Source organism: Suricata suricatta, chromosome 3, assembly GCF_006229205.1.
Source record: "Suricata suricatta isolate VVHF042 chromosome 3, meerkat_22Aug2017_6uvM2_HiC, whole genome shotgun sequence".
NCBI classification, from domain to species: Eukaryota; Metazoa; Chordata; class Mammalia; order Carnivora; family Herpestidae; genus Suricata; species Suricata suricatta.
The window spans coordinates 40,840,698-40,865,831 of record NC_043702.1 but is presented as its reverse complement, the minus strand read 5'-3'; the positions used below and the strand labels follow the sequence as shown (position 1 = coordinate 40,865,831).

The 25,134-nt window shown below is 38.5% G+C and overlaps 1 protein-coding gene across 1 annotated transcript in view; it reads right to left on the bottom strand.

Moving 5' to 3' along the window:
• The window catches only part of TMEFF2 (transmembrane protein with EGF like and two follistatin like domains 2), a 221,789-nt gene extending 199,194 nt beyond the window's left edge, over window positions 1–22,595 (bottom strand). Inside the window, exons 1-4 of the mRNA XM_029934201.1 lie at window positions 21,854–22,595; window positions 19,407–19,516; window positions 11,350–11,479; window positions 7,284–7,310 (exon numbers count right to left, since the gene is read on the bottom strand). Coding sequence (XP_029790061.1) covers window positions 7,284–7,310; window positions 11,350–11,479; window positions 19,407–19,516; window positions 21,854–22,025 — 439 coding nt within the window. The 5' untranslated portion in view covers window positions 22,026–22,595. The remainder of the gene's footprint in view (window positions 1–7,283; window positions 7,311–11,349; window positions 11,480–19,406; window positions 19,517–21,853) is intronic.
• Between the last annotated feature and the right edge of the window lie 2,539 nt (window positions 22,596–25,134).

The window sequence follows — 25,134 nt, the reverse complement described above, 5'->3', positions numbered from 1 at the left end:
ACACAAATATGCATACTTTCCACAACCACCAACTATAGTAAGTATAATAACTATGATAAGTATATCAAATACCTTAGAGTGAATGATTAGGGGAAAAGAAAGAATGCGATTAGGGATGGAGGACAAAGAAGAAAATGAATAGAGGAGAATAGTGGCAATCATAATGTCCCATGGACTGTGGAGTGTGATTAACTTAGATAACAACAAAAACGCACAGCGGTTTGAGTACTGTGTTGAATAGAACGGACGGATTCAGAAATTTAAAGAATGAGAGTAGGAAAGGAGGAAGAGTATGGGATGATGAAATCTTACATGATTGTGGATAGCATTTATGATTTATATAAGCCACAGAACATGGGGTCTGGCGTCATTGTTGCAAACAACTACTGCAAGAGGTATAGTTGTGCCACTATAATTTCCCTCATTCTTGGAGCTCAAGAACTGAGTTACCAAATGCACTGTTGTTTGGTTTGAGGATAAGCTGTTCAACCTTTATGGTCATCATTCACGCATCCAGAGGCTATTATTGTGGATAAGTAAATCAACATTATCTTAGTGCTTTTTATAAACCATGGAACATCTTACAAATAATTACAGAGGCACGTGGGTGGCTCAGTCAGTTAAGTTTCAGACTTCTGATTTTGGCTCAGTCATGATCTCACAGTGTGTGAGATTGAGCCCCCCATCGGGCTCTGTGCTGACAACACAGATCTATGCTTTATGCTCTAACATAAAGTGGAACTATAATAAAATCTTTCCACCTATTTTTAAATAATTTCTTTCTAAGAAACGGAAGTCTCCTTGGAAAAACTTCTCAATGCTTAGAACCCTAATGGAAATTCTTCCTTATAAGTGTACTGAATCTTTCATACTGTGAATCCATCCCATTTTTTCTGGTTTGGTTTTCTGTGGAGGCAATATGCCTTCCATTTTAGTTTCAAGAGTAATTATTTACTGCTCTGAAATTGTAAACGTTATTCCTTCTTTCTTGTCTATCTTGTGTAACTGCAGTTCTTCTGACAACGCTGACTTCACTTTCCCTGGAGGTGTGTGGGGCAAGCTGCCTCCTCCAAATACCGAAAACTGTGATGGATTCATAGGCTGCTTCTCATTATCTCAGCATCAATACTTTAAACCGTGGATTTAAAAATAACTGATTAAAAGATTCAAACTTCTAATTAAACTCTTCAGAGAAATTATATTCTTAGAATAAATGGGAATAAAGAGCAAAGGTAATATATATTCTTTTAATTTCATTTTTAATTTTTTGGAGTTCAAAGTTACTTGCATTCGTTTGTTATAATCATCTTTCCTATAAGTAGATATTATTCTTTTACTGATAAGATAAATGATTCTCCAAGGAGATGAAGGTAGAAAATCAAATAGGCAACCTCCAAACCAATTAAAATTTAGAATACGTATCTTCTGATTTGTAATCTAAAGGCATTTCTATCACCCTGCACACAATGACTGCATTTCTTTTCCTAGATATGTTTTTTTTTAAACTCATACAGATGATTCAGACAAAAGTTGGTAGCATCCATTTCAGATTCTCAAGCAATCTTCTCTGGAAATACAGACAAGTATTACTATTCTACTGGAGGGAAAAGTTATTTTTATTTTTAAGATGGTAGTTACATTGAAAACAAAGTATAGCCACATTGATAACAAATATTCCTTTCTCCTCCTTTTTCATTTTCTATCATTCTCACTTTGCTCCTTCTGTTTGCTTTTTGTATTTTTTCCAATTTTATTACCCATTACATGTTCCTCATTCATTCTATCTCTATTTCATTACTCCATTGCAATATTGCTTCTTGTTGAGGTGAAGAGAAAGCACAATGGATTGCAACCCAGGAAATCTGGGATAAGATTTCAGTTACAGTTCAGATGCCTATATGCCATTATCAGGCAAAAGAGGAGCTCTCAGGCACAGGACAGAAAACGTGAGGAGGGTTTCCACTTTCTCCCCACGTGTATTGCCCTGAAAGAATCTCAGACCTTGCATACATGGTAGAATTTATTGAATCAGTAGTTAAGCTGAAGCTGCTTACAAGTAATGCCTGTCAGATTTTGGCTGTCATGGAGAGAAGCATGGTGAGGCATATTGTGCTTGCTCGAACTTGACCATGACATTGACGTAGAGAAGGTACAAATCGAGGTCAGGAAAGGGAAAGTGTACAGCAACACGGAAGAGAAAAATTTCTTAGCTTTATATAGGAACATTTCATGGAATGAATATTCAGTTCCTTGTTATTTACAGTATATTTGACATTTTATTTCTGCAGGGGATTATTTTTCTTTTGATAATTAGAATCACAGTTTTTCCCATTGTGTGCTGAGAATTTACACATAATCTCTTTGAGAGTAAAAAAACTGTCATATTCATTATTACAGATGCAGAAACCCTGCCACAATACCGCGGTTTTGTCAAGCTTGATCATTTCAACCAAATTCCTGAGTATCATCAAATTCATATTAGAAACATAGAAATTTTTAAAAAATCATTTTTAAGTTCTCAAACTTCTTACAATACTGTTTCCCAATTTTTGGCAATCCACATAATCAGAAATAGCAGCCTAGGGTTTAAAATTTGTTGCAGTGTAAACATCTCTTGCTGTATCCAAAATGTATATAAAATAAATGTCCCAAATTTGGACATCTGAGTAATGCCATACAAAGTTACTTTGCACAAGGCAATTTTGCATTAAATAAAAATATATTGTAACTGGGTTCATAAAGTACAGTTATCACAACAATTACCTGGATATTGAAAATCAGTCTTTATACTAATAGATGTAAATTTGATTTGTTACTATACATATCTGATATTCATCTATTAACTAGTTTTTTTGAAGCTATGTAATTATGTAAGTTTTATAAATAGTCTCAGTGCTTCATTTTACCTCACAAAATAAAAATGTACCCATTGTGTCTAATCCTAGAGACCTTTAATTTCTATAGATATAATCATACAACTTCCCATAAGATGTCATTAAAATTTGCTTGTGGATTTTTCCAGACCTGTAGCAGGATAATTCACTTATAATTATTTAACCAGTTAAAATATAGTTTTCATTTTACCAGACTCCTTTTAAATTTTAGAAATCTATCAAGAATCCAATGAATCCAAGAATATTTTTAAGAGAATGAAGGAAAATATTCATGGCTTTGTCTTTATAATATGACTAAGAGACTTTGAGAGAAAAGCAGGGGTTAAAAATTATTCTTTAACCACCCACACACCCCTGGATTTTAAGAGGAGGTTTCTTTAATACTTTTTTCTTACTGCAGTATTTGTTGCTTAAGGAAGTCTGTGGGTGGATAAGATGTTATTATCCCTCCTACACACACCCGTTTTCTTATTTACAACATTAAATCTGCATATATATAAGTACTTGAAATGCCAACCCTTTTCTTTCAACTATGTTCTGAAATTCTATGGAATTTGGTCCACACATTACCATACACTACCTTCCTATAGGACACATTTATAGTTAATTGTAGCTTATTCCAATTTTTTTTCCAGTGTGAGTCTATCAAAAGATTCACTATCACAAGGATAGATGCCTTTCCAACTTTTTGTCTGAAAACAGAATTCCATGAGCAGCAAGTCTTATGTTCAACACAAATAATACAAAATTATTCTTTGTATTAATGTTCTTAAACACTAAAAAGATACAGTCACTGACATGGGAAAACCCAACCTTTAAGATTTGTATGCAGTATTTCTTACTACGCTACAAGTTACTTTTATAAATGAATGCATATTTGCAGATCACATTGGAGATTAGTAAACATGTTTTACCTAAATAAAGTTAGGCCTTTGCGCTGTTTCATCTGAATAAATACATCAATAGTTAAAATTTATAAAATTCCATATAAAATATATACTAACTAATGTCATGAAATCTTTATAACATTTTCACATTGTGGTAAAAATATTCCCTCAAATGTAGTAAAAGACAGATATGCCCTCGTGCAAATGGGTTAAACTTAAATTATTTTAAAGTAATCACTTCTGGGGCACCTGGGTGGCTCAGTCGGGTAAGTGGCCGACTTCGGCTCAGGTCATGGTCTCACAGTTTGTGGGTTTGAGCCTGCATCAGGCTCTGTGCTGACAGCTCAGAGCCTGGAGCCTCCTTCTGATTGTGTCTCCCTCTCTCTTTGACCCTTCCCCACTCACACTCTGTGTGTGTCCCTCTCTCAAAAATAAACAAACATTAAAAAAATTTTTTTTTAAATAATCACTTCTAATCATCATAGCTAATATACAATTCATTAATTAAAAATATACAGGCCAATCTTAAAAATATAAAAATTGATGTATTTTGAAGTGATTTTGGATTTGGAGGTTTAATGATATCACTTATAATAGCTACACATACAACGTGTTTTTGCAAATAAATCTGTTCACTTCTCTTTTCGGATCAGTGCATTCCAGTTGGGAATTATATTAACTTTTGTTAAAAGAAATTAGAAAAATAATCATTAACCATCCAAAGTGCTTGCAAAGATGTCCCAATTATTAGCTGAGTACACATTATTGAGAATATATCCTATAGAGACCAGTTAGAACAATCTCTAGCTAGGATTGATGGATTCACCAAACAATCACAAGTAATTTAATCACTTTGGTTAATTCAAAGGAAACGGACACTGGCTCCTCTGGTACTTGGTACCAGGAACTCTGTTAGAATACAGAGGCAAGTCTATGTTCTGTAATAGAGCTAGTGAATCAAATAGACTTTATGTACAATCCAATGGATATGTGAATTGGAATTGTTGAGGTTACTCTAAACTAGGTTTGTAGGTTTAATTACTCAGCTTTTTTGGTACTTTGTAATAGAGTAAAAAAATTAAAGAAAATTAAAACCATTAGTATTTCAGAGCAAAGTAAGACAAAGACTAGAAAAAAAGTAATTTCGTTTAAAAAAAAATGTTTGGTCTTTGATAAAAAAAATAGTTTTTGCAGTCAGAGTAAAAACTCATTGCCACAACTTCCAGAACAACATTACTTAAAAAGAAGAGTACAACTCAGAACTAAATGGGTTATATGTTCTTTTCTTTTTCTAAAATAATTATCTTTTATGAAGTTGCTTTATTTTCCCCTCAAAGTTACTATAAAGCACATATAATTGAAAGAAAGAGTAAAAAGCAAAAAGGAGATGAAAAGAAGAAAAGGAAAGTGGTTTCTAACTAATGTACAAAGTTCAAGTTATAAACATGATATTCATGGCATCGAAACTATTGCCTAAAAAATTACTGTCTTATTTAGATCACTGGATAACATAATGAACTAAAGATTTCAATATGGACTGAAACAGGGAAGAGTGATATTGACCTCACTTTCACTTGCATGAGCTAATTACAATGAATGAAAGCATCTGAAACACAAATCATGTCTTCTTAAAAATAAATTAAAACGAAGAAATGATGTGTGATATGATAGGGGACTCAAATAGAAAAAAGTATATTGTGACATATTAACAGAAAAAGCAATGAAGATCTTCTGTGGTCTTGTTGTTTGGTTGTTTTTTTTTTTAACATTTATTAATTTTTGAGAGACAGAGTGTGAGCGGGGGAAGGTCAAAGAGACAGGGAGACACAGAATCCGAAGCAGGCTCCAAGCTCCCTGCTGTCAGCACAGAGCCCAACACAAGCTCAAACTCACAGACTACAAGATCATGGCCTGAACTGAAGTCGGATGCTTAAATGACTAAGCCACCCAGGCGCCTCAAATTTGTTTTGTTTCAAAGATGCTAAAAAATTAACAAGACTTGTTGCCTGAACAGTGGAACATTTGAAATTCAACACAATATCTGGAAAAGTAGGTAATCTATACATAAAGACTAAACATAGCTGGGAAATAAACAGAATTTTGCGTAAGAACTACTTCCTTCCAAAAGCAACACTTTTAATTGATCATTCTTTAATATTCCAATGGTGAAATATCTACTCAAGGAACTATCGATATTTTTCCTTTCTTTTTCTCTTTACCATTTAATTTATTCTTCTAAGCTCATGTTTCCAAACAGTTAGAGAAGCTTTCTTAGGAACACTATATCAATCAGACATAGGGATTGGCAGGAAAACACTTCTTAGAAATAGTGAAAGACTGTATTAACATCAAATGACTGTCCAATGTCATGTGACATTGAGGACATCTTATGCTCTCATGGTACTAAATCTTGACTCCTGTTCAGCTTTAGCCTTTATAGGAAAAATTGTGCTCCAATATTTTGCTGTAATTCTGTTCTCTGGGTATTACTTAAACTAACTAAGCCTTTCATTGCATAAAGCAACTTGATAAATCTTTGAAGTATTGCCCAAACTAGGTAAGTGTGTTAAGTCAGATCTTTCTTGAGCCCAAAGCCTTTGTTTCTTTATCTTTCATCAAATTCTGAATTTAAACACTAAAATTTACTTGGAATCATACATTTGATCATTTATACAACTCAAGCAAGGCCTCAAGAATGTATGTTTATATTATTCTTGTTGAAATTATACCTAACTTTTTTTTTCTTACTGTGTATAAAGCTGGAAATTTGTTGGGATTTCATTTGAAAAAGCCTTTCATTTGAAATTTACAGTGAAGATACAATTCATAAATAAAGTCTTATTTAGCAGTCAGTACATCAGATCAAAACTTAAGTTTCTGCTTCTCTTTTGTATACCTCCTTAAACACATGATTTAATAATGAAAACATGTCTTACATTAGTAAAAATAAATACAGATTAATTTAACAAAGTAAAGATAATATCTTATTTTTATTGGCTTATATTGTTTATCTTTTTTACCTTCTTTTATGAACTAAAACTCCTTCAGTTTCAAACTCTTGTTATGATATTTAAGATCTTGTTTACATGAGAGTTATGTATGTGTTAATATCAATACCTGGTATTTTAGGAAAAAATTACATATTTTAAAATCTCAGTATTTAAGTGATTTCCTCATAGTTCTTTCTGCCCTGTTTAATGTTCTTAGAAGCTTCCTTTAGGAAATCGGATATGCATCTCTATCTTAAAGATAACTCAGGCACAAACAAATAAATGACCAAAAAATATTAGATAAGATGAAATTCTTAAGTATGATTTATAAGTATATCAAGTAGTTTGCATGGTATATACATTCATATAATAAGTAGAATGATACTTTTTTGTTTGCCCCTTTCCTTAAATGAAAAATGTGAATTTGTCTCAGATATCTGTAATGGCAAATACATAAGTTAACAGCCATAAATATAGGTAAGTCTTCAAATATATAAAAAGGCAACTCTTACCTCCATCTCCAGAGCCTGAACCTGCATCTGGGGGCAAGGGGAGAAAGAAATACTTTGTTTTTGTTTGAAAACATATTCAAAAACTATTTATGACTTTATTTAGTTCATGTTTACTTTCTTCATTAAGACAATAATATAATGAAGAAAATTACTAATATTTCACCTGAAAATGTATATTCACATCAATTTAATTTGTATAATATAACTTATAAATTCTCTATTATTTTCATTCTTAAACTTTGTAAGAAAAACTATTATCCAGCTTTGAGGATTCCTAAAATTGACTATGTAAAATCTCTCATATTTTTATTTTAACCAGCATGAATTTGGTGCCATAAACCGAAAAAAAAATGAGAACAAAATGCTTATAACAATGAGATTCAGAAACTAAACAGGCTAAGACACGTGGCAAATAAACTCATAATTAAGGCATGTTATTATAAATTGCATATACACAAAAAGAAAAAATAGTAAAAAGCAGTTTATAGATGATCATATTTTCATGTAATTGCTAATATGTTTTCCAAATACCACAACTGTGATGAGTCTATCTGCCGCCAACATCATCCTTTGTTTTCAAAATCAATAGAGGAGTGAGATTAACTTTTGTCTTTGGGCTTAAAATTGGATACACCCTAAGTGATGCTGGCAGAAAAAAAAAAAATGATACCCTGCCTTCTGCATTTCTCTTTCTCCATTTCTTCTCTCCTCTCCCTCCTACATAATTACAGTTGATCAAAGTTGTCGATTTCTGACAACTCAGTTCTGAGGGCCAGTCAGTTTTCTAGGAGGGAGTTAAGACCACTGAGTTTCCATCTGGTTCTGCCTCTTTAGTGTAGACATCATCTTCCTTTTGTCTCTCTACTTCTTTTCATTCTAAATACATTTGGTTGTGTATTTTTAATGTTTATACTGGGGATTTAGTCTAATACTGGTATTCTCTGAAATCCGCATCTCACACTGAAATCTCAACCAGGATTCAAGAATTGTATCAAATGGCGCTTCTGAAGGAGTAGTAGTTTAAATAATCAGCCTTGGTGAAGACTCATATTAACTAAATTCATAGAGTCTAACACTGTATTAAATCAGAAAGCCAAATCATTTGTTAACTTGTGCCTTTAGACCAGCAGAGTCTTCCCTTAAGGTAAGTTAATTGGTAAAACAATTTATAATAAAAATCTTTCTTAGTAAATGTACAATCAAATAAGAATTTTAATCATATGCCTTCGCTGTTTAATGATAACAGATCAAGAAAGGCTGATGCATTCATCTCTATAGTAGAATAGTCCTGTTAATCAGATAATCAATGAACTGAACTGATAATCAGAACTCCTGGTCCTGTCACTTTTGCATAGGACAGTGCTTGAAAGGCCAATGTTTGTATACTTTCACAGCTAACATTTTAGCTAAATTTATTTATTTGAAAGCTTAATTCAGTATTATAATTATCAGAGGCTAACAGATTGTACTGCTATAACACTAATATGTTCTATGTGTTTTAGTTACATGTGTACAGTTGCTTGCTTATTCCTGACTGTAAACTTTAAATCAAGGACCATGTCTTGTTCAGCTTTTTATACTTATATTCACATAAGAGGAAATACATAAAAGCTTATAGATTCAAATCTCCAAACATTACTCATTTGATAACATAGGAACGTAATGTAACCTTCCTAAGCTTTTTTGTCCTCCATTCAATGAGTATAGTATGTCTGTGTTATTGGGTTATTTTGAGTCTTACACAAAAAAGCACAGTAGCAGTTCTACATGCTTACCACTGTGCCCGGAACATAAAAATTAACATTGTGAGAAAACATCTTGCCTATTCATTTATAGGCTTTCTAATAAATATATACAGTTTGGTAAATCAAGAAAAAATTACAGCAGCAGTATATTGGCTTTATTTCCCATGCATCTTCCCAAAAAGTCAAGGGGCATGGTCTTGAAGACAACTTCTGCTTGATTTGACCCAAATTACATAAGTAGGAAAGAGAGGAGGAAAAGATGGTAAAAATAACCACAGGTCCATGGTCATCATTATGAAACTGTGATGGAAAGCTTTAAAGTCTTCTTTAATACAAGATAAACCATCTCGGCAAACAGAGATAAGCAGTCTACTAAAGTCTTATTGGTGGGACAAAAACACCGAAGAAGTCATGCTGCTAAACCTGAAAATCTGAATTCCTAGTTAATGCATTTCTTGTAACACAAAAAAGCGAAATTGAAAGTGAGACTATTGAGCAGACTGCCCAATAGGAAACCATTTTTTTGGACAAAAAAAAGATTTGTTAAGTTCAATGAAATATAATAAAGTTATATCGTCTACTGCCTTTTGTTCCTAGAGATCGCAACTTGCCATCTCTATTCATTGTCAAATAGCATTAAAAAATAAATGGAAAATCTACAAAGAAAAGAAGGAGAATTTCTTTCAGATCAAGAGTTAGAACTTTAATTTATTTATAGTCAGACCTGGTTAATCAAAATTACTTTGGTCCTTCCATCATTATTCAGACAAAAACCTTTTAGATTTTTTAAGTCAATGGGAAACATTCAGCAAGACTGGCTTACTAATTAAATCCTACAGAAATCTATGTATGTGAATCAGGTAGGTATGGATTACTCAATTGTGATTAAATTTTCTCCTTGGCTAAGTATTTATTTTCATAGTACAAACCATACAATATGGACAAGAACATAAAAATTTGTATGAGTCCAGAGACTGTGCTTGTCTGAGCCTACAAGAACTTGGACATTGGCAAGTAAGAAAGATTTTGGTACCAAATGTTCTTAGCCATATCATAACAAATGATTCTTTATTATAACTGCCCACTGATTTTCATTTGGCTACTGTCAGAGACAGACCGGTAAGCTAAATGATCTTGAATAGACGAACCCTTTTCCCAGTACTCCTTGGTATTTGCCTCTAACATTCTTGGCTTATAAGAGTCAGAGGTTCCATTTTTTTTTCCTATTTGATTTGTCTTCATATATCACTTTAAATTTTTTCCCTGGTACGGCAGATTGATTTTCATAATTAGTACGCTCCTATCGTTCTTTTGTTTTCCCCCACCATTACTATGAAAGTACCATGCTGGTCCTCCTTCCTTCCTACTGGTGAAGGAAGTCCAATGACTCTCACACGTTGCTGTCATTTTCATTCATTACTTCTTAGACAGGCAAAGTGGCAATATCTATTTGCTCTAGCAAATAAGAAGCAAGTGGGGCACCAGGAAACCAGGAAGGATGCTTGCAGCATGAGGCAAAGAATCATGTAATGGAAATGATTACCTAAAACCCAAAACCAAAACCAAAACGCCTACATCATCATCTGTGAGTGATAATATCATTCTCTTCTGCTAGTTCATAGGAACTTTAATAGTCACTGGTACAATTTGGAACACAATCAATCACTAGCCATCAATAGGCTTAAGATAATCTTTTAAAGAATATAAGACTTTCTCCTTGCTCATTTACCATCCTGACCCAACCATCATACACATGACTTTTTACATAGTTCCCTAGAAAAGAAAAACACCTGTTATCTAAGAAGCACTTGTTATCTATCTAATCTTTGTTATCTTTCCAATAAAATAGACTTTTCCTGGCACTATTCTATACTTTCACTTTTGAAGGAAGCTCATATTTTATAGTGCTGCTGAGGTTACCCACATTTTCACTTTCAAACCCGTAACTGCCAAACTGCTCTCTAGCAGATGATGCTATTCTTCAAAACAAACAAACCAACTGTATCTGTGCTTAGATAAGTTTCTCTATGTTTGGCACACAGGCAGTAATCTAGATCTCTAATTACATTATTCAACTGTCTGCCCTTCATTAAATAACGTATGTATTAAAATCAACATCCTTATGGTAGATTTTCTCTTTCTCCCATAAGTGATTTGAAATGTAAACAAGGCAAAAATAAGACTAATGCGTGCCTTGTACAAAAGAGTAAGAGGCTTATGCAGCCAATGTAGAGCCTGAGTTACTTATTTGGAGATAACATGTCAGGAAAAGCAAAGATGGTTCCCACAGGTCTCGGGAGTCTTTAGGATCACATACATACCTGTGGCACATGATCCTTCAGACACCACAAGAATCTCACTCTGCTGCTTGCACGCAGCCTGCCGCAGGTAGCACTCATTCTGGTAACTCTCCCCATTGGAGCCACACACAGGCACGTAGTCACTGTTACACTGGGAAACACACAGAGAGAACCTTATGGTTAGTACCGAAGTCTGTAGATCTTTGACACCTTGAACAGAAATAATCAACTGCAAAAGAAACTACTTGTTTTCATTTTCTGTAATCCCCATCGTTTCCATGAAGTCTTTGACCCTACAAGGGCATCATTCAAAGATACACAAAAGTAATGTCAAGTCAGCCAATGAGTCGTTTGATTCGAATAGAGGGGGAAAACGCTTCTACACTGATCAGGGAATTCCAACAAAGTGATTGGACAAGCAACAGTAAAAAAATACAGCAACAAATGTATCAACACTATTTAATACTGTTTTTCAGATATATGCCCATCTGGCTTGGTGGAAAGAATCAAAACATGCTATGTATTCATGTTATTAAAAATAGGTAATGCCTCTCTGTGTTTGGAGCAGAAATATGTAGCTGCAATGCCAATGAAATCAGTTACTCCTCACTATGCTTTTTCTCTGTTAAATTTTAATTTTTACAAATTTCTAGATATTTGAATAAGACATTTGGATTACTAATTCATTTGTCACTTATCTTTAGATCATTGGCTATTGACAGATATGGTGCAAGAAAAAACAATATGGAATACAAGGAAAAAAAATCAATAACTATTGAAATAAAGTTAATTGACATATATATAAAACATATATGTACATTTTATTAACAAGTATGACATTAATATATATTTCATAAAGAGAAAAGCTCCTTTTTAAAACAACCTCATTACAAAAAAGTACACATTTTACAGTGGAAATTAGGCAACCTACAGGGTACGCTCATTGTAATAGAATCACACTCTACGGCATTAGAGATATTTGGCAGTGTCCTATACCTGCCAATTACACTCGAGATGTGATTATCTCATGATTACTACGACTGATGTGCCTCATTGTTTAATTGTAACAAACGTAATAACCAAGATAATTACTTTTAAATATCCACCTATGCTCGAAACTAAGTAAAGCAAATCATATACATATGCATGTGAAAACATTTTTGTTTCTAGTTCTTACTAAAACATTTGGATTTTTGATGGCTGTAAGTCTGTAACAATACAATATTAACTAAATAGTGAGATGACTAGGAAAGTTTTAATGTATATGATAATAAACCTAAAACTCTATCATAAGTTAAATTCAACTGAAAGATTTATGCCAAAAAAAGAACAAGATTCTCAATAAGGTTATAATTTTTTAATAAAAAACAGATTTATTTTTTACTCTCTTTCCTTACAGTATATGTACTTTCTCTTTCTTAATCAACCATTTAACTCTTGCTCTTTGACTTTGTGTAACAATGGTTTAATCACCCTAGTAAATTATAAATAAAATGGAATAAGCCTATGTTCTCTGAAATGAAGTCTTATTTTATGAGTCTTACTTTGTATCTGTTATTGAAAAACTGAAATAGAGCTTATTAATAGTGATATACTTTCCTCCCAATAGTAAATCCAAATTGTATAACATTCATATTATGATCTCCATAATTGCTAACACAATGATTTAGATATTAAATCACATCTATTTAGAAAAAACTTACATGTGATTACAATGATTTAAATATTTTAAAGATGACACATTTTAGAAATCTTCTGCATTTCAACAGTTTCTAATCTACATATTCTGGAAGCCCTCTATGCAGTAATTTCTTTTTGCAGTTATACTGTGGGCCCCCAGATTCAGTCTATTTATGTGATTATATTTTAAAACTTGATTAGAACCTTTTACTAATGAGGATATTTAAATAGGCATTCACTTCTGATCAGGTAATACTTGTATAAGGACTGCCTTCCACAAGCTTCCTAAAATATATATGTATTTTTTTCATGTTTATTTTTGAGAGAGAGAGAGAGAAAAGGAGAGGCAGAGAGAGAGGGAGAGAGAATTTCATTCTCAGGTTCTGCCCTGTCAGAACCTGATGTAGACCTCGAACCCACAAACTGTGAGATCATGACCTCAGCAGAAGTCAGAGGCTTAACTGATGCACCATCCAGGTGCCCCAATATATATGTATTTTTTAACTTGCATCTGAAAATTGACATACCATAGGACCCAAAATCTTTATCACTACTGAAGAAAAAAGGCTATGGCAAAATGTCCGTGAAGAGTTGAATTTTCCAGTGAGCAGTACTGAGGTGGCACCAAATAAATGGGGCTGGTGCTCACGGCAGATCCACGGCCTGGAAGGCAAGTGGGTGCATAGGTGCTTGACAACTGTGCTGTGTTCAGGATCAGGGAGTATTTATGAGAATCCACTAACATTAACATGGTATCTGAGAACATGGAGGAGAGATCAGAAAGACGTGAACTGGTAACATAGTCAACAGACTTGCTGACATTTTCAGTAGGCAGAGTAGTCAAAATTAGTGTGATGGCTGGACTAGTTAGCTTCTCACACCCAGGTTCCAACATTCTTGTCCTTGGCTACCTTTTATCTCCATCTTCAAACCTGCTTACAATAGATGACTTGGGTCCTCATTTTCTTCTCTCCAATCCCTGGAACCTCTCTATTTATCTTTCTCATATGCTTCTGCAGAATACTCAGATGTAGTCAGTGGACAGGGGCTGAGGGGTGGGAAGTATTTATTATCTCTGACAAGTGCTAGTACACAATGCTGATATGCATCTTAAAATATGGAGTAAACTGATAAAGTGCTCATATGCCACTTCTGAAGGATGCAGTAAGCCAAATGTGAACAGTGCTAAAAACAGAGCTGCCAAGTTCCATGCAGAAGCCAAAAGGGAGATTTGTATGGAGCTGAGAAGAGCTTAACTGTAGATTATCAGCACGATGTTTTTGGCCTTTAGTACCATGACTTGCGCTCATTAATATGAATAATGCAAGGAGGAGGCATACTGTAAATCATTAAGCCTCAGGAGTGCAAGTCTGGTCCCAGTTTCTCCAATTTCTCTCGCTGCCTTGGTGGAGGACCTTGTGGACCTCACTCAACAGTTAAATATTTAACAAGTTGATAGCTCAGTTTCCCCATCTGAATTGGTTAACTAGGACATTTGGGAGGATTAACAGAGGGGTGTTTTTAAAACAATTTGTAATATTCGTTTATAAAAAGAAATATAAAAGATTTGTCTCTATGGTATGTATATTCTTATTTGAGAACAGTTGACACACCATCTAACACTGACACTAAATACATATGTCTAAAATTAAAGAAATAAAGGAAAACAGGATACCCTGATGAATAAAAACAGGCTGAGTACTATGTTAAAATATGCCAAATTATTGGGAATAGTTTTTAGCAGTCATCATAATACTGCTCAGTTTCACATGAAGGGACAGATTCAGATGTTAAGTGACTTGCTAAAGGCCACATAGTTGGCTGGTAAGAGAAAAAAACAAGACTCAGGCCCAGATGGTTAGACCCATAAATGTATGTGTTGTACAAACTTCCTCTCAGGGGAACGGTTATTCTATTTTTCTAAGATGTTATAACAATCTTGTTTATTTTCCAAAGATGTGTTTTCCAGTGGAGTGATTTTGCTCCAACGTGTCCACATAACTTGCACACTTGGACAGTAGTTACGTAGCACACCTAGTGGATTCGATGATTTGACACTCTAGAATACATGGAATTCATTTGACTACAAATGAACAAAAAATGTCTGGGAGAAGTTTTTTCATATGATTTATTGCTTGCTTGGTTAATAAAGATTTCTTTTAACTGAGATTTCACCATCTAGAAGCTATGTATAACTTACATTTTATAGATTGTCGGCACTTTCCATGGAGTCTGGCATGTGGAAGTCACTCCACAGATGTTAAGTGAATTCTTGTTATATTCCCAGTTGTCAAAGGCTTAAGGATAATGGCTTAGGATATGGTATGTTTCTCTTCCAAAAAAGAAAAAGAGAAAAAATCTGCACATGTCCCAATCCTTTGATCATTCCATAAGTAACTTTCTCTTCTCTGTAACCACATGTCTTTAAATGAAAGAAAATATGACTCTAAGGGTGTGCAAGCCTGTGGCTATGGTGAAAGTTACTCTGTGTGACTTCTCAGGCTAGGCCATTAAAGGATACAGCTTCTCTCTGGCTCTTTCTCTCTTTCTGGATGCTTGCCCTGAACACCCAGCCCCTGTGGTATGAGGAAGCCCAAACTAACACATACGGAGAGATCCACACTGAGGACCAAGGTCTCCAGCTGATAATCAGACATGTGAGTGAGAGCCCTGAGGAGAGTAGAGAGCCAAGCCTTTGAGTTCTCGCCCTTCCTCGGCTAATGCCAAGGGAAGCAGAGGTGAGATATTGCCATCAAGCCCTGGCCAACTGTAATTCCATGAGCAAAAAAAAAAAAAATGTTCATTATTTTAAGCCACTAAGTTCTAGGCAATTTGTTATGCAGTCTTAGTAAGTGGAACAACTGCAGATCTAAAACACACTTATTAAATTAAAACATTTAATATCTGAATTAAATAATATCAGAAAAGCATAACTTCATATTTTTGAATTGCAAACTGATAATTGGTCATTGTATGACCAGTGCTGTCTATGAATAACTGCAGATGGCCCTTCCTCTCCTTTTTCCTTCCTTCCTTCTCTCCTTCCTTCCTTCTCTCCTGCCTTTCTCCCTTCCTCCCATCCATCTATCCAATTGTCTCTAAATTTTCCTCCCCACAACTGATTTATCAGATGATTCATCTGAATGTCATCCGGTATTCAGATAGAAACAAGGCTCTAGGCCATTTCTGGAACTCACATCATCACCAAAAACTCATTTATACTACCTGTGATCTTGACTTGTCTACAATAATTTGGTAGTGTTGCTGCTGCTATTGATATTTTCATTTGCATGTATAATGTCCTGGGGAAAAAATAGATTTGGTGTCAAAGGACCTAGGTTCTTACTTGAAGATCACCACTTAATGATGGTTATTTATATTTCTGTGCCTTAATTACTTCATCTGTAAAAGCAGGATAAAATAATTACCTCATTCAATTGTGACAAATAAAGGGTAGAATATGTTTATTTAGTCTAATTTCATTTTAATTTAGTTTAATTTTTTAAATGTGTTTTTTTTTTTACATTTATGTATTTTTGAAAGACAGAGAGAGACAGAGAGTGAACAGGGGTGGCAGAGAGAGAAAGAGACACAGAATCTGAAAGCAGGCTCTAGGCTCTGAGCTAGCAATCTGCACAGAGCCTGATGTGGGGCTGGAACCCACAAACCATTAGATCATGACCTGAGCCAAAGTTGGACATTCAACCCACTGGGCCCCCCAGGCACTCCTAAATGTTTATTTATTTAGAGAGAGAAAAAGAGAGACAGTGCCCATGAGCAAGGAAGAGGCGTATAGGGAGGGAGGGGCAGAGAGAATCCCAAGCAGGTTCCATACTGTTAGCACAAAGCCCCGTGTGGGACTCCATCTCACAAGCAGTGACATTATGACTTGAACAGAGATCAGGCTTCAGACACTTAACCAACTAAGCCACCCAGGCGCCCCTATGTTTATTTTAAATCATCTAAGAGAAGGGAAGACAAATATATGTTCACTTTAGAGCCTCAATAAAAATCCAAGTTGGGAAACTATTGATCACACCCACACTTCCCTTTGAAATGCATCTCTCAGACAGAATGACCATAGTTTGCATCCTAATTTGAATGAAAGAATTTGTGATTGTATCTGTAAACACAGAAGACTGGCAGTAGAGAACCTCAGCTAGTTTAGACTACTATATAGGAAAATAGATTATCAGGACATCTCCCTTATAGGAAGGGGGGGAACAACCCTCAAATTCATTGGAATGTACTAGAAGGGACTGAATCAAGATACTCTTAGCCTTAAATATCTTATTATTCTTTGTACAACTTGTACATTTTCTTTGATCTGGAACTTAATTCAGTCACTCTATAGTCTTAGTATGTGTAGAGTGTAAGTTTTCCATGAAGGAAATGTTTATTTTCTCTAGACAGACTGACAACTATCACAAAGCACAAGCTAATAGAAATAGTAACCTAGTAGTAAATTTAAATGTTACAGGCATTAAAAAAATACATTTATTTTCTTATTCAAACTTGGTTCCAATGCCCGCTCCCCAATCTATTCCACTGAGCAATTATTTAAATTAATGACAAATGTAACTGGCTGACCAAAACATAAAGCACAAATATTTTGGTTGATAAAAATTTTTACCAAAATCCTTTGTGGAAACTGAAAACCGAATATAATTTATTTAATAAGAAAACTACACATTTCTTTGTGGTAGCATGCACCCATTTAGAATTTTGTGAATTCCATTATTTTTCTCTTGTTGAAATCTTGTTAGAATTATGGCTTTCCATTTGAGGAACATTCTTTTTGGTTCGTTAGATACTATTTATGAATTCACTTCTTATGTCTATCCTTGGTCATGAAAGTAAGACAAATTGATGGGAATCACAAAATGAAAGGGGGAAAAATCCACAAAATCATTTGGGCCTTTAATTACCAATTTACCCAACTGAACTTTTCCCTTAGTATGGGGAAAGTATGCATTGGAGGGTTTTGATGCTCTATCTCACCCATGTAGTTCACTGAAGGAACATAATTGCATTGTTCACTGTGGCTAGAGACCTTAGAGGTTCCTGTCACATGCATATTAAATATGCACAAATATGTTTCTAAAACGATAGTATGGTGTGAAAGACTGTACTGTGGTCACAGCAATATTCACCTACCAGGAGGTGGTGCACTTTGCAAATATTGGTTGTTTATTGCTTTTCTTAGAAAGAAGAAAATAATTTTCAAGACGCTTTTTAGCTCATCTACAAACCATTCAAACTATATTTAAATATGAATTCCCTTATCTCTCTCACTAGGAGTTCAAATTCAATTTAAAATATTTAATTTCATCAAATTCTAAATATTGCATGCCACCACAATTCTTTGGACTTGAATTTCAGTTCAATGTTTTCGTTCGTTCTGTAACCGTTTTGTTCTTATTTTTTAGTTTTGCTGTAAAGTCTCGGAAAAGTTTTACCCGATCCCACTTATACAGTTTTGTTTATGCAGGTATTTCCTGGTTGAACCTTATGTTACATTTCATGTGTATTTAAAAAAATAATTCAGCAACGCTCAAAGGTGAATATAAGACATTAATACAGCACCTACAGCAGCTGAGGATATGTATGCTTATATAAACATTGTGAAAGAAAGGGTTTATCGTTTACGTGGTGTAAAGCATTTGTTAGATGATGACTGCAATAATGACATGACTTCTATCTTCAATCGATATTCATAATGTAGTTTTGATGATATATGTGCTACAGTCTTCCACTTCCATTATTTTATTTATTTTTTTAACACGAGGCAGACTACACCTTCCTAACGTTTACGAAATGACCTACAGCTATTTGCACTCTTTTGGGTCCTTGGGATATTCAGTTGTAATTCAATGTGATGCCCATGGAAAGTTGATATGTATTAATAAGTTCCATGATTTCCAAAACTAGCACAATAGTTCTGAAGTCCCTCTAATAAGGAGTTTATTTAAAAACCTAACTGGATTGCCAGGATCATAAGACTCAAGGCCATTAAAATAAAGCAATATGATTAAAAAAAAAAGCCCCAATCAAAAAGAACAAAAGTACAAATCCACACTTCTTATCCATTGATTATTGTTGCTTCTATCCCCAGTAGTTGAATTATAAAATGCTTCCTAGATGGAATACATAAACCTAATTTGCTTCTGACACACCGAAGGAACAACCTGAGGCTTTCTACCTCCAGTGGCATTTATAACTCCGGCATGTCTTTCTGACATCCTATGGCTCTCTTGGCAGGACAGCACTTCTGCTTGGTGCCAGCTTTCCTCTTAGCTTGCATAGCTTATAAATTGCCAAGTGATGGGTTGTAAAGGGAGATCCCTTCTTTGTTGTCTCATTAATGAATATGAAGACGCAAATATCAGACTTCTTACCTTGAACTGACAGACGCAAGTCACAGTGTCTCCAATTCTTAAACATTCCCCATCAAATTTACAGGTGTTGGTGTCACAGAGGAAGAGATCATTCTCTCTGTCATCATAACCTCAAATTCAAAGAGAATACTCCAGTCATTTAAAAATGTTATAGGTTTTAAAACCAACAACAACACAAGCACTATCTTGCAGCTTTAAAAGAATTGCTCTAAATTTTTACTCCAACAACCACAGCTGTACTGCAAGGTCATTCTCTACTGATAACCTCTAAAATCTACTTCAGTGATCAATATTCGTTTCATTTTTTTTCACAATTCCTTTCTGGTCAATTATCTTTTAATATTCTTTTTTGATTGTGCTATTTTATTTCAGCCAGGGTTAATACTGGCACAATGAAAAAAGGCTTAACGCTTGATTCCCAGCTTCCTTATTTTTTCTCTCATTGAGTAGACTAGAGTTTATGTCCCGCCCCCCCCCCAACTCCACATTTTAGAAAAGAGCTGGTGATGGTCTCTGAATGTCATTTTATCATTTTTCTACCCTTAATCATTCTTTTGCCTTAAGGTCTGAAGCAACCCCGTATTTGGAATTTCTCCAGACAAAGAGGAAACAAAGCCCCAATAATAAAGATAAACAGGCACAGTGTTTTCTGTGATGGTCTGTCTGGCTCAAATGAAGATTGATCACCTCTAAGTTAACAGGGGTGGAGGGAGTGGGTGCCAGGTTCTTGAAAATCTGCCTTGAAAACAAGTTTATTCCCTTTAGTTTCTGCAGACCTCCTTAAGATATCTGACTAATCATACATCTCTTGATTGCCAACCTTAATCTCACTTTTAAGTTAGTTATTTCCTAAAGCGATACTGTACTTGGAATGAAGCAAACCAGTCGTGTTGGTCTACAAAACTGTGATCATTTCAAGCAAGTGATTTTGCAGGCTGTTTCATAGTCCTATGATAAAGCACCTAAAAAGTGATTAGACATCTGCAAACTGGAACTTAGCTTTTCAAAAATAACACATATGCACCTATGAACCACGAATAAGTTAAAGAAAACATCTTACATTTTATAAAAATACCAAAGTTAGAAACTCCCCAAAACAGAAGAAAGGCAATCTACTGACCCAAATCTAATAGGGTGCAAATCTCAACCTGTCTTTAAAAAGCACAAACTATAATAATGCATAATAATGTTCCCCATGGAACTGACATCAGTAACAACATAGGACTTCGTTTGCTTTCAACTATGAGTTACAGTTGGCCATTCCCACCTCTCCAAAGTTACATACACTTCCGCTTACATACATCCCTGGAAGCCACTTTGTTCAGAGCCAGATTTAACGACAGCAGGATTATATTTACAGAAGATGAAAAATTACATGCACGTTTGCTAAAACTAGAACAGAGCAGACCTAGAGGACAATACCCAGGCACGTTAATGCAATTTTAAATGCCGATGAAATCACACCACCATCCCGCCCGGGTATAGTATGGGCTGTCATCCTGAAATGCGAAGCCAGCCCCAGAGCACAGCAGCTCCCATCCTCGGGCCCTACTGAACTAGGAGGCATCAGCTGAGCAGAGCCTGCCAAGCTCTCGCGTTCAGACTTGAAGGGACCCCAGCAAGCAAGAAGAGCGCCTGACCCACTCGGAGGCAGCCCGCCCAGAAATGGAATGAGCGCCCGCCCGGGTCGGTCGCGCCCGCCCGCAGGAGGCTGCCTGCCTCGGCTCTGCCCATCCAGGCCCGGGAGACCGACGCCTGGTTCTTTTCGCAACTTCCCTTCACCATCAGGAGCCTGGGGAAGCAAGAGAAAGGCATCTCTGGGCTGCAAAAACGTCTTTGCAGGAGCATGTGAGAGAGAGGGAGAGAAGGGGGGAGGGAGGGAGGGAGAGAGAGAGAGAGAGAGAGATTCTCTGGAAACCCAAGCTCATTTAGAATCCGTGTGACCTGGTCTTGAAATCGAGACCCGCGCACCCCAGGGCACTTTTGCCCGGAATCGGTGTTTCCCCTGCAGTCACTACTTGATGTATTGCTTTCTCGCTTGTTCTTTCTCCTAAAGTTATTTCTCGCTCGTTTTAGCTAGACTTTTTTCTTTAATGATGGGAAAGGTTCTGTTTTGGTCCTCCCCCCACCCCCTCCCCCCACGGACTGGTGGTGTCTTCGGTGGGACCAGAAGACCATCCCGTTGACTATTTAAAACATCCGCAGTTCTAAGGGCGAGGATTCAAACGGTTCCTACACGTGTACTTTCTGCCCACCCCAGACCCCCACCCAGCTTCTCAGCGGCCTGGAAGGTTCCCGGCGCTCCTCTGGGAGGAGGTCGACTGTCTCAGAGGCTCAGGGCAGTGCGAGGCGAGGGGCTGAGGAGACGCACCGAGGCAGGCTGGCCGGGGCCGGACGCGTCTCCTCTGCGGGGCTGCAGGGGTCGGGCGCTGGGGCTGCGGACTTACCAGAGCAGTTCCAGCCGGTGGGCGTTTGGCAGTCACTCAGGGAGGTAGGGAAAGCCGCGAGCTTCACCGGGCGGGCGACGATGAGGAGCATCACCGGCAGCAGCAGCAGCCAGCAGAAGCCCTCGCAAAGTGTCCAGCTGCTGCACTGCCGCGGGGACTCCCACAGCACCATGACTAGTTCGCGCAACTCTGCAGCAGCAAACGGCTTCCGAAGCACACACGATCGCGGGGGCCGGGCAGCGGGCTACTGAGCATCCCGCGGACGGCGGCGGCAGCGGCACCCGACGGGGAAGCAGCAGCCAAAGCCGCGCATGATCTCCGGAGTTTCAGCAACATCCAGCGACCCGGCCCAGCCCCGGGAGCGCGAGGGTCGTCCGCCGAGAAGCCGCGCCGGGGACTCGGGGGGCTGCTGCCATAAGGAGGAGGTTCTGGGAAGCCAGGGGATCACGAGGAGCCCAGAGTCAGGAGGGCGGAGGACAGGAGTCCAAGGAGGCTGCGTGGAAGGAGAGTCAAAGCGCCCCGCAGCCCAGCAGCCGCCTCTCGCGCTCTGCCGCCCGCATCCCTCTGGCGTTTGGGAAGCAGCAGGTCCTTAGCCCGCCCGAGATCACGTGGGGAGAGGCAGGCGGGCGCTGATTGGCGGAGCGGGATGCAGGTCCCGCGAGGGAGGGGTCGGCGAGGAGGTGCAAGGAGGAGGCGACGGCGGATGCCACCGATGGGCTAGCTCGCCAGGCGCTGGCCCGAGTGGGGCTAGGCGGGGATGGCTCAGGGGAGAAGCGCGGGCTCCGGAGTGCGCGACTCTCACGCCTTTATATACCCCCTGCCCTTTCCCTTTCCGCCCCACGACGCCCCCTACTGAGCTGTGGGTCCGGTCTAGGGCCCCCGATCTAGCTTCCCCTCTTCGGTGCGTGACCCCGGGCTGCGATGGCCAGCCGCGGCTGGGTGGCGTCCCTCCGAGCTGGAGCTGGCGAGGGCTGAGGTGGCGGAGGAGCGGTAGCGGCAGGGCAGAGAGGGGAGCGCGGGCCCGGAGGAGAGGGTGTCCTGCGTGCCGGAGCGCGCCGCCTGCCACCTCCCAAGCCGGGGAGACCGCCGCGCGAGCCCAGGAACCTTCCTCTAGGCGGTGCAGAGCCCGGGAGAGGGTGCGAGGCGGCGGCGTGAGAGCGGCTCCGGCCGGCCTGGAGGCAGCAGTCGTTCCTCCGGGCGCCCGCGACCCCGAGGCTGCTCGCCGCGCTGACTCGGCCAGCCTCCCAGGCTCTCCCGTCTTCCTTCTCTCTTTCTCTCCGTCTCCCTCCGCTCCCTGGCCCCCTGCAGCTCCGACGCTGCCCGAGGCGCCCAAGGTTTGGAGGCTTCTCCTCGTCACTCGCTCCTCTCCAGCCGGGAGCCCATTCGTGTGGCCGCCTGGGAGGCGCGGGGACCTGGGTTTCGGAGGTCAGCCCGGGTCGGCACAAGGGGTCGCAGAGAAGCGGGGAGGGCCCCTCCGCAGCAGCCACGGGTGGGTTGCGGGCGCAGCCTCCGGGAAGCGGCTTCAGAAGAGCGGCTCACTCGGGCGGCGCGGGAGCGGCCCTGAGCGCCGGAGCGGACCTCCCCGCCCCATTGCCGGCGACCCGGGGAGGCGAGAAGGGCTAACTCGACCGGACCGTCTTGCTCGGTGCCCTGCGTTCTTTCGCTCCAGCCGGCGCTGAGCGAAGGCGTAGCGGGACCCGCCTAGCGCCTGCTGCATTCTTCGCGCAGTTAGACGCTCTTTAGCCTAATGGTATTTTAGTCGCTAGTAACCGGACCAAGAGCTTCCCGGGATGTGGATGGAGAGGGACATCATTCTGTAGTTGCCCGGGTCGTTATTGCGGTCACAGGGTTTTGGAGGACCTACAAGGAAGAATTTTCTTTTCTGTGTGATTCAGTGATTCGGAATTTTTCTTTCCTGTTTTTTTTTCTTCAGCACCTTCCCTCTATATCACTCTCTCCTTCCCTTTCTCTCCTCTGCCTCCTCCTACCTTCCCTTCCTTCCTTCCTTTCCTCCCTTCCTGTCTCTTTTTCTTCTTCGTTCCTTCCTTCTTTCCTTCTTTTCTTCCTTCCTTCTTTCCTTCCTTCCTTCTTCCTTCCTCCTTTTTCTTTCCTTCTTTCTTTTTCTTTCTTTCTTCCTTTCCTTTCCTCTCCTTTCCTTTCCTTTTCTTTTCTTTTTTCTTTCCTTTCAAGAGCCCACATCTCTGCTTCTCTCTTTTAAAAATCTCGCCTTCCCCCTCTGCTTCTGGTTCCCCGAATTTAGAAGAGCGTGTTTGATAGTATCTCACAGGCAATCAGCGTCCATCCCCAATCACTTAAAAGAGGCATCAGTACACTTTTAAAGCAGGGACTATCTATCCTTTGCAGGTACCGTCAGAAAAACAAATTGTGCCCGAGCTATCCTTTTAAGTACCTTAACCTCCAACCTCCTCCCACTTCCTTGCTTTTTAACTTCCTCTTTGAGAGATGTGATCGTGCAGCACCTCAGAGCCTCAAAGAAATCTCATCTTTTTTCCTGTATGAAACCCATCCCTTTATCTTACATCTCCGCCTCCGCCCCAAGATTACCCCCCAACCCCCGCCCACTTCCAAAGATTTCTGAGCCTCAGTGTCTCTCACTCCTGGCAATTAAGCAGCAGATCCCAGCATTCTAGTCGGTGGCATCTCGCTTCTCACCGACAAAGACTCCATTAAAACAGATCAATTAGACCAGACGTTGGAGGCATCAGAAAATCGGCTTCTAGACAGCGCAGCTAAATTCTTTAAGGAAACGGAAAACCCATTAGCTAGAGCTGCCAGCCAATATTGCAAAAACAAGGAATCAGGGGTGTCTTTTGCTGCATCCTTTCAGCAGAAAAGGCAACATAAATATACACTTAATGAAGATCAAGATTTAACAACTCCCGGTTCAGAGTGAGAACATGTCATTTTCCATAGCAAGGCTGGTGTGGTAACTGATCAGGCTTATGAAAATAAGTCATGCTTAAAACTAAAGGCAAAGTCCTTAAAAGTGTGTATGCAGTAATTATGATAATGACACGGGACCTGCTAGGAATTCAACACTTGGCTGTGTAAGTAGAATTTTACAGAACCTCTTAGCAGAGTAGAACTGTTATTGAATTCTCTGCTAAGTAAATTTTTGGCATGCTTTCTAATAATATGTACTCTTCCTAAGACATTTTGCCCAAAGTAACTTAAAACTCCAAAGGAGTTAATTACTGGTTGTGACTGGTTAACAAATGCAGTTACTTCCACAGAGGTTCTTTAAATTATTAAACAGTTTC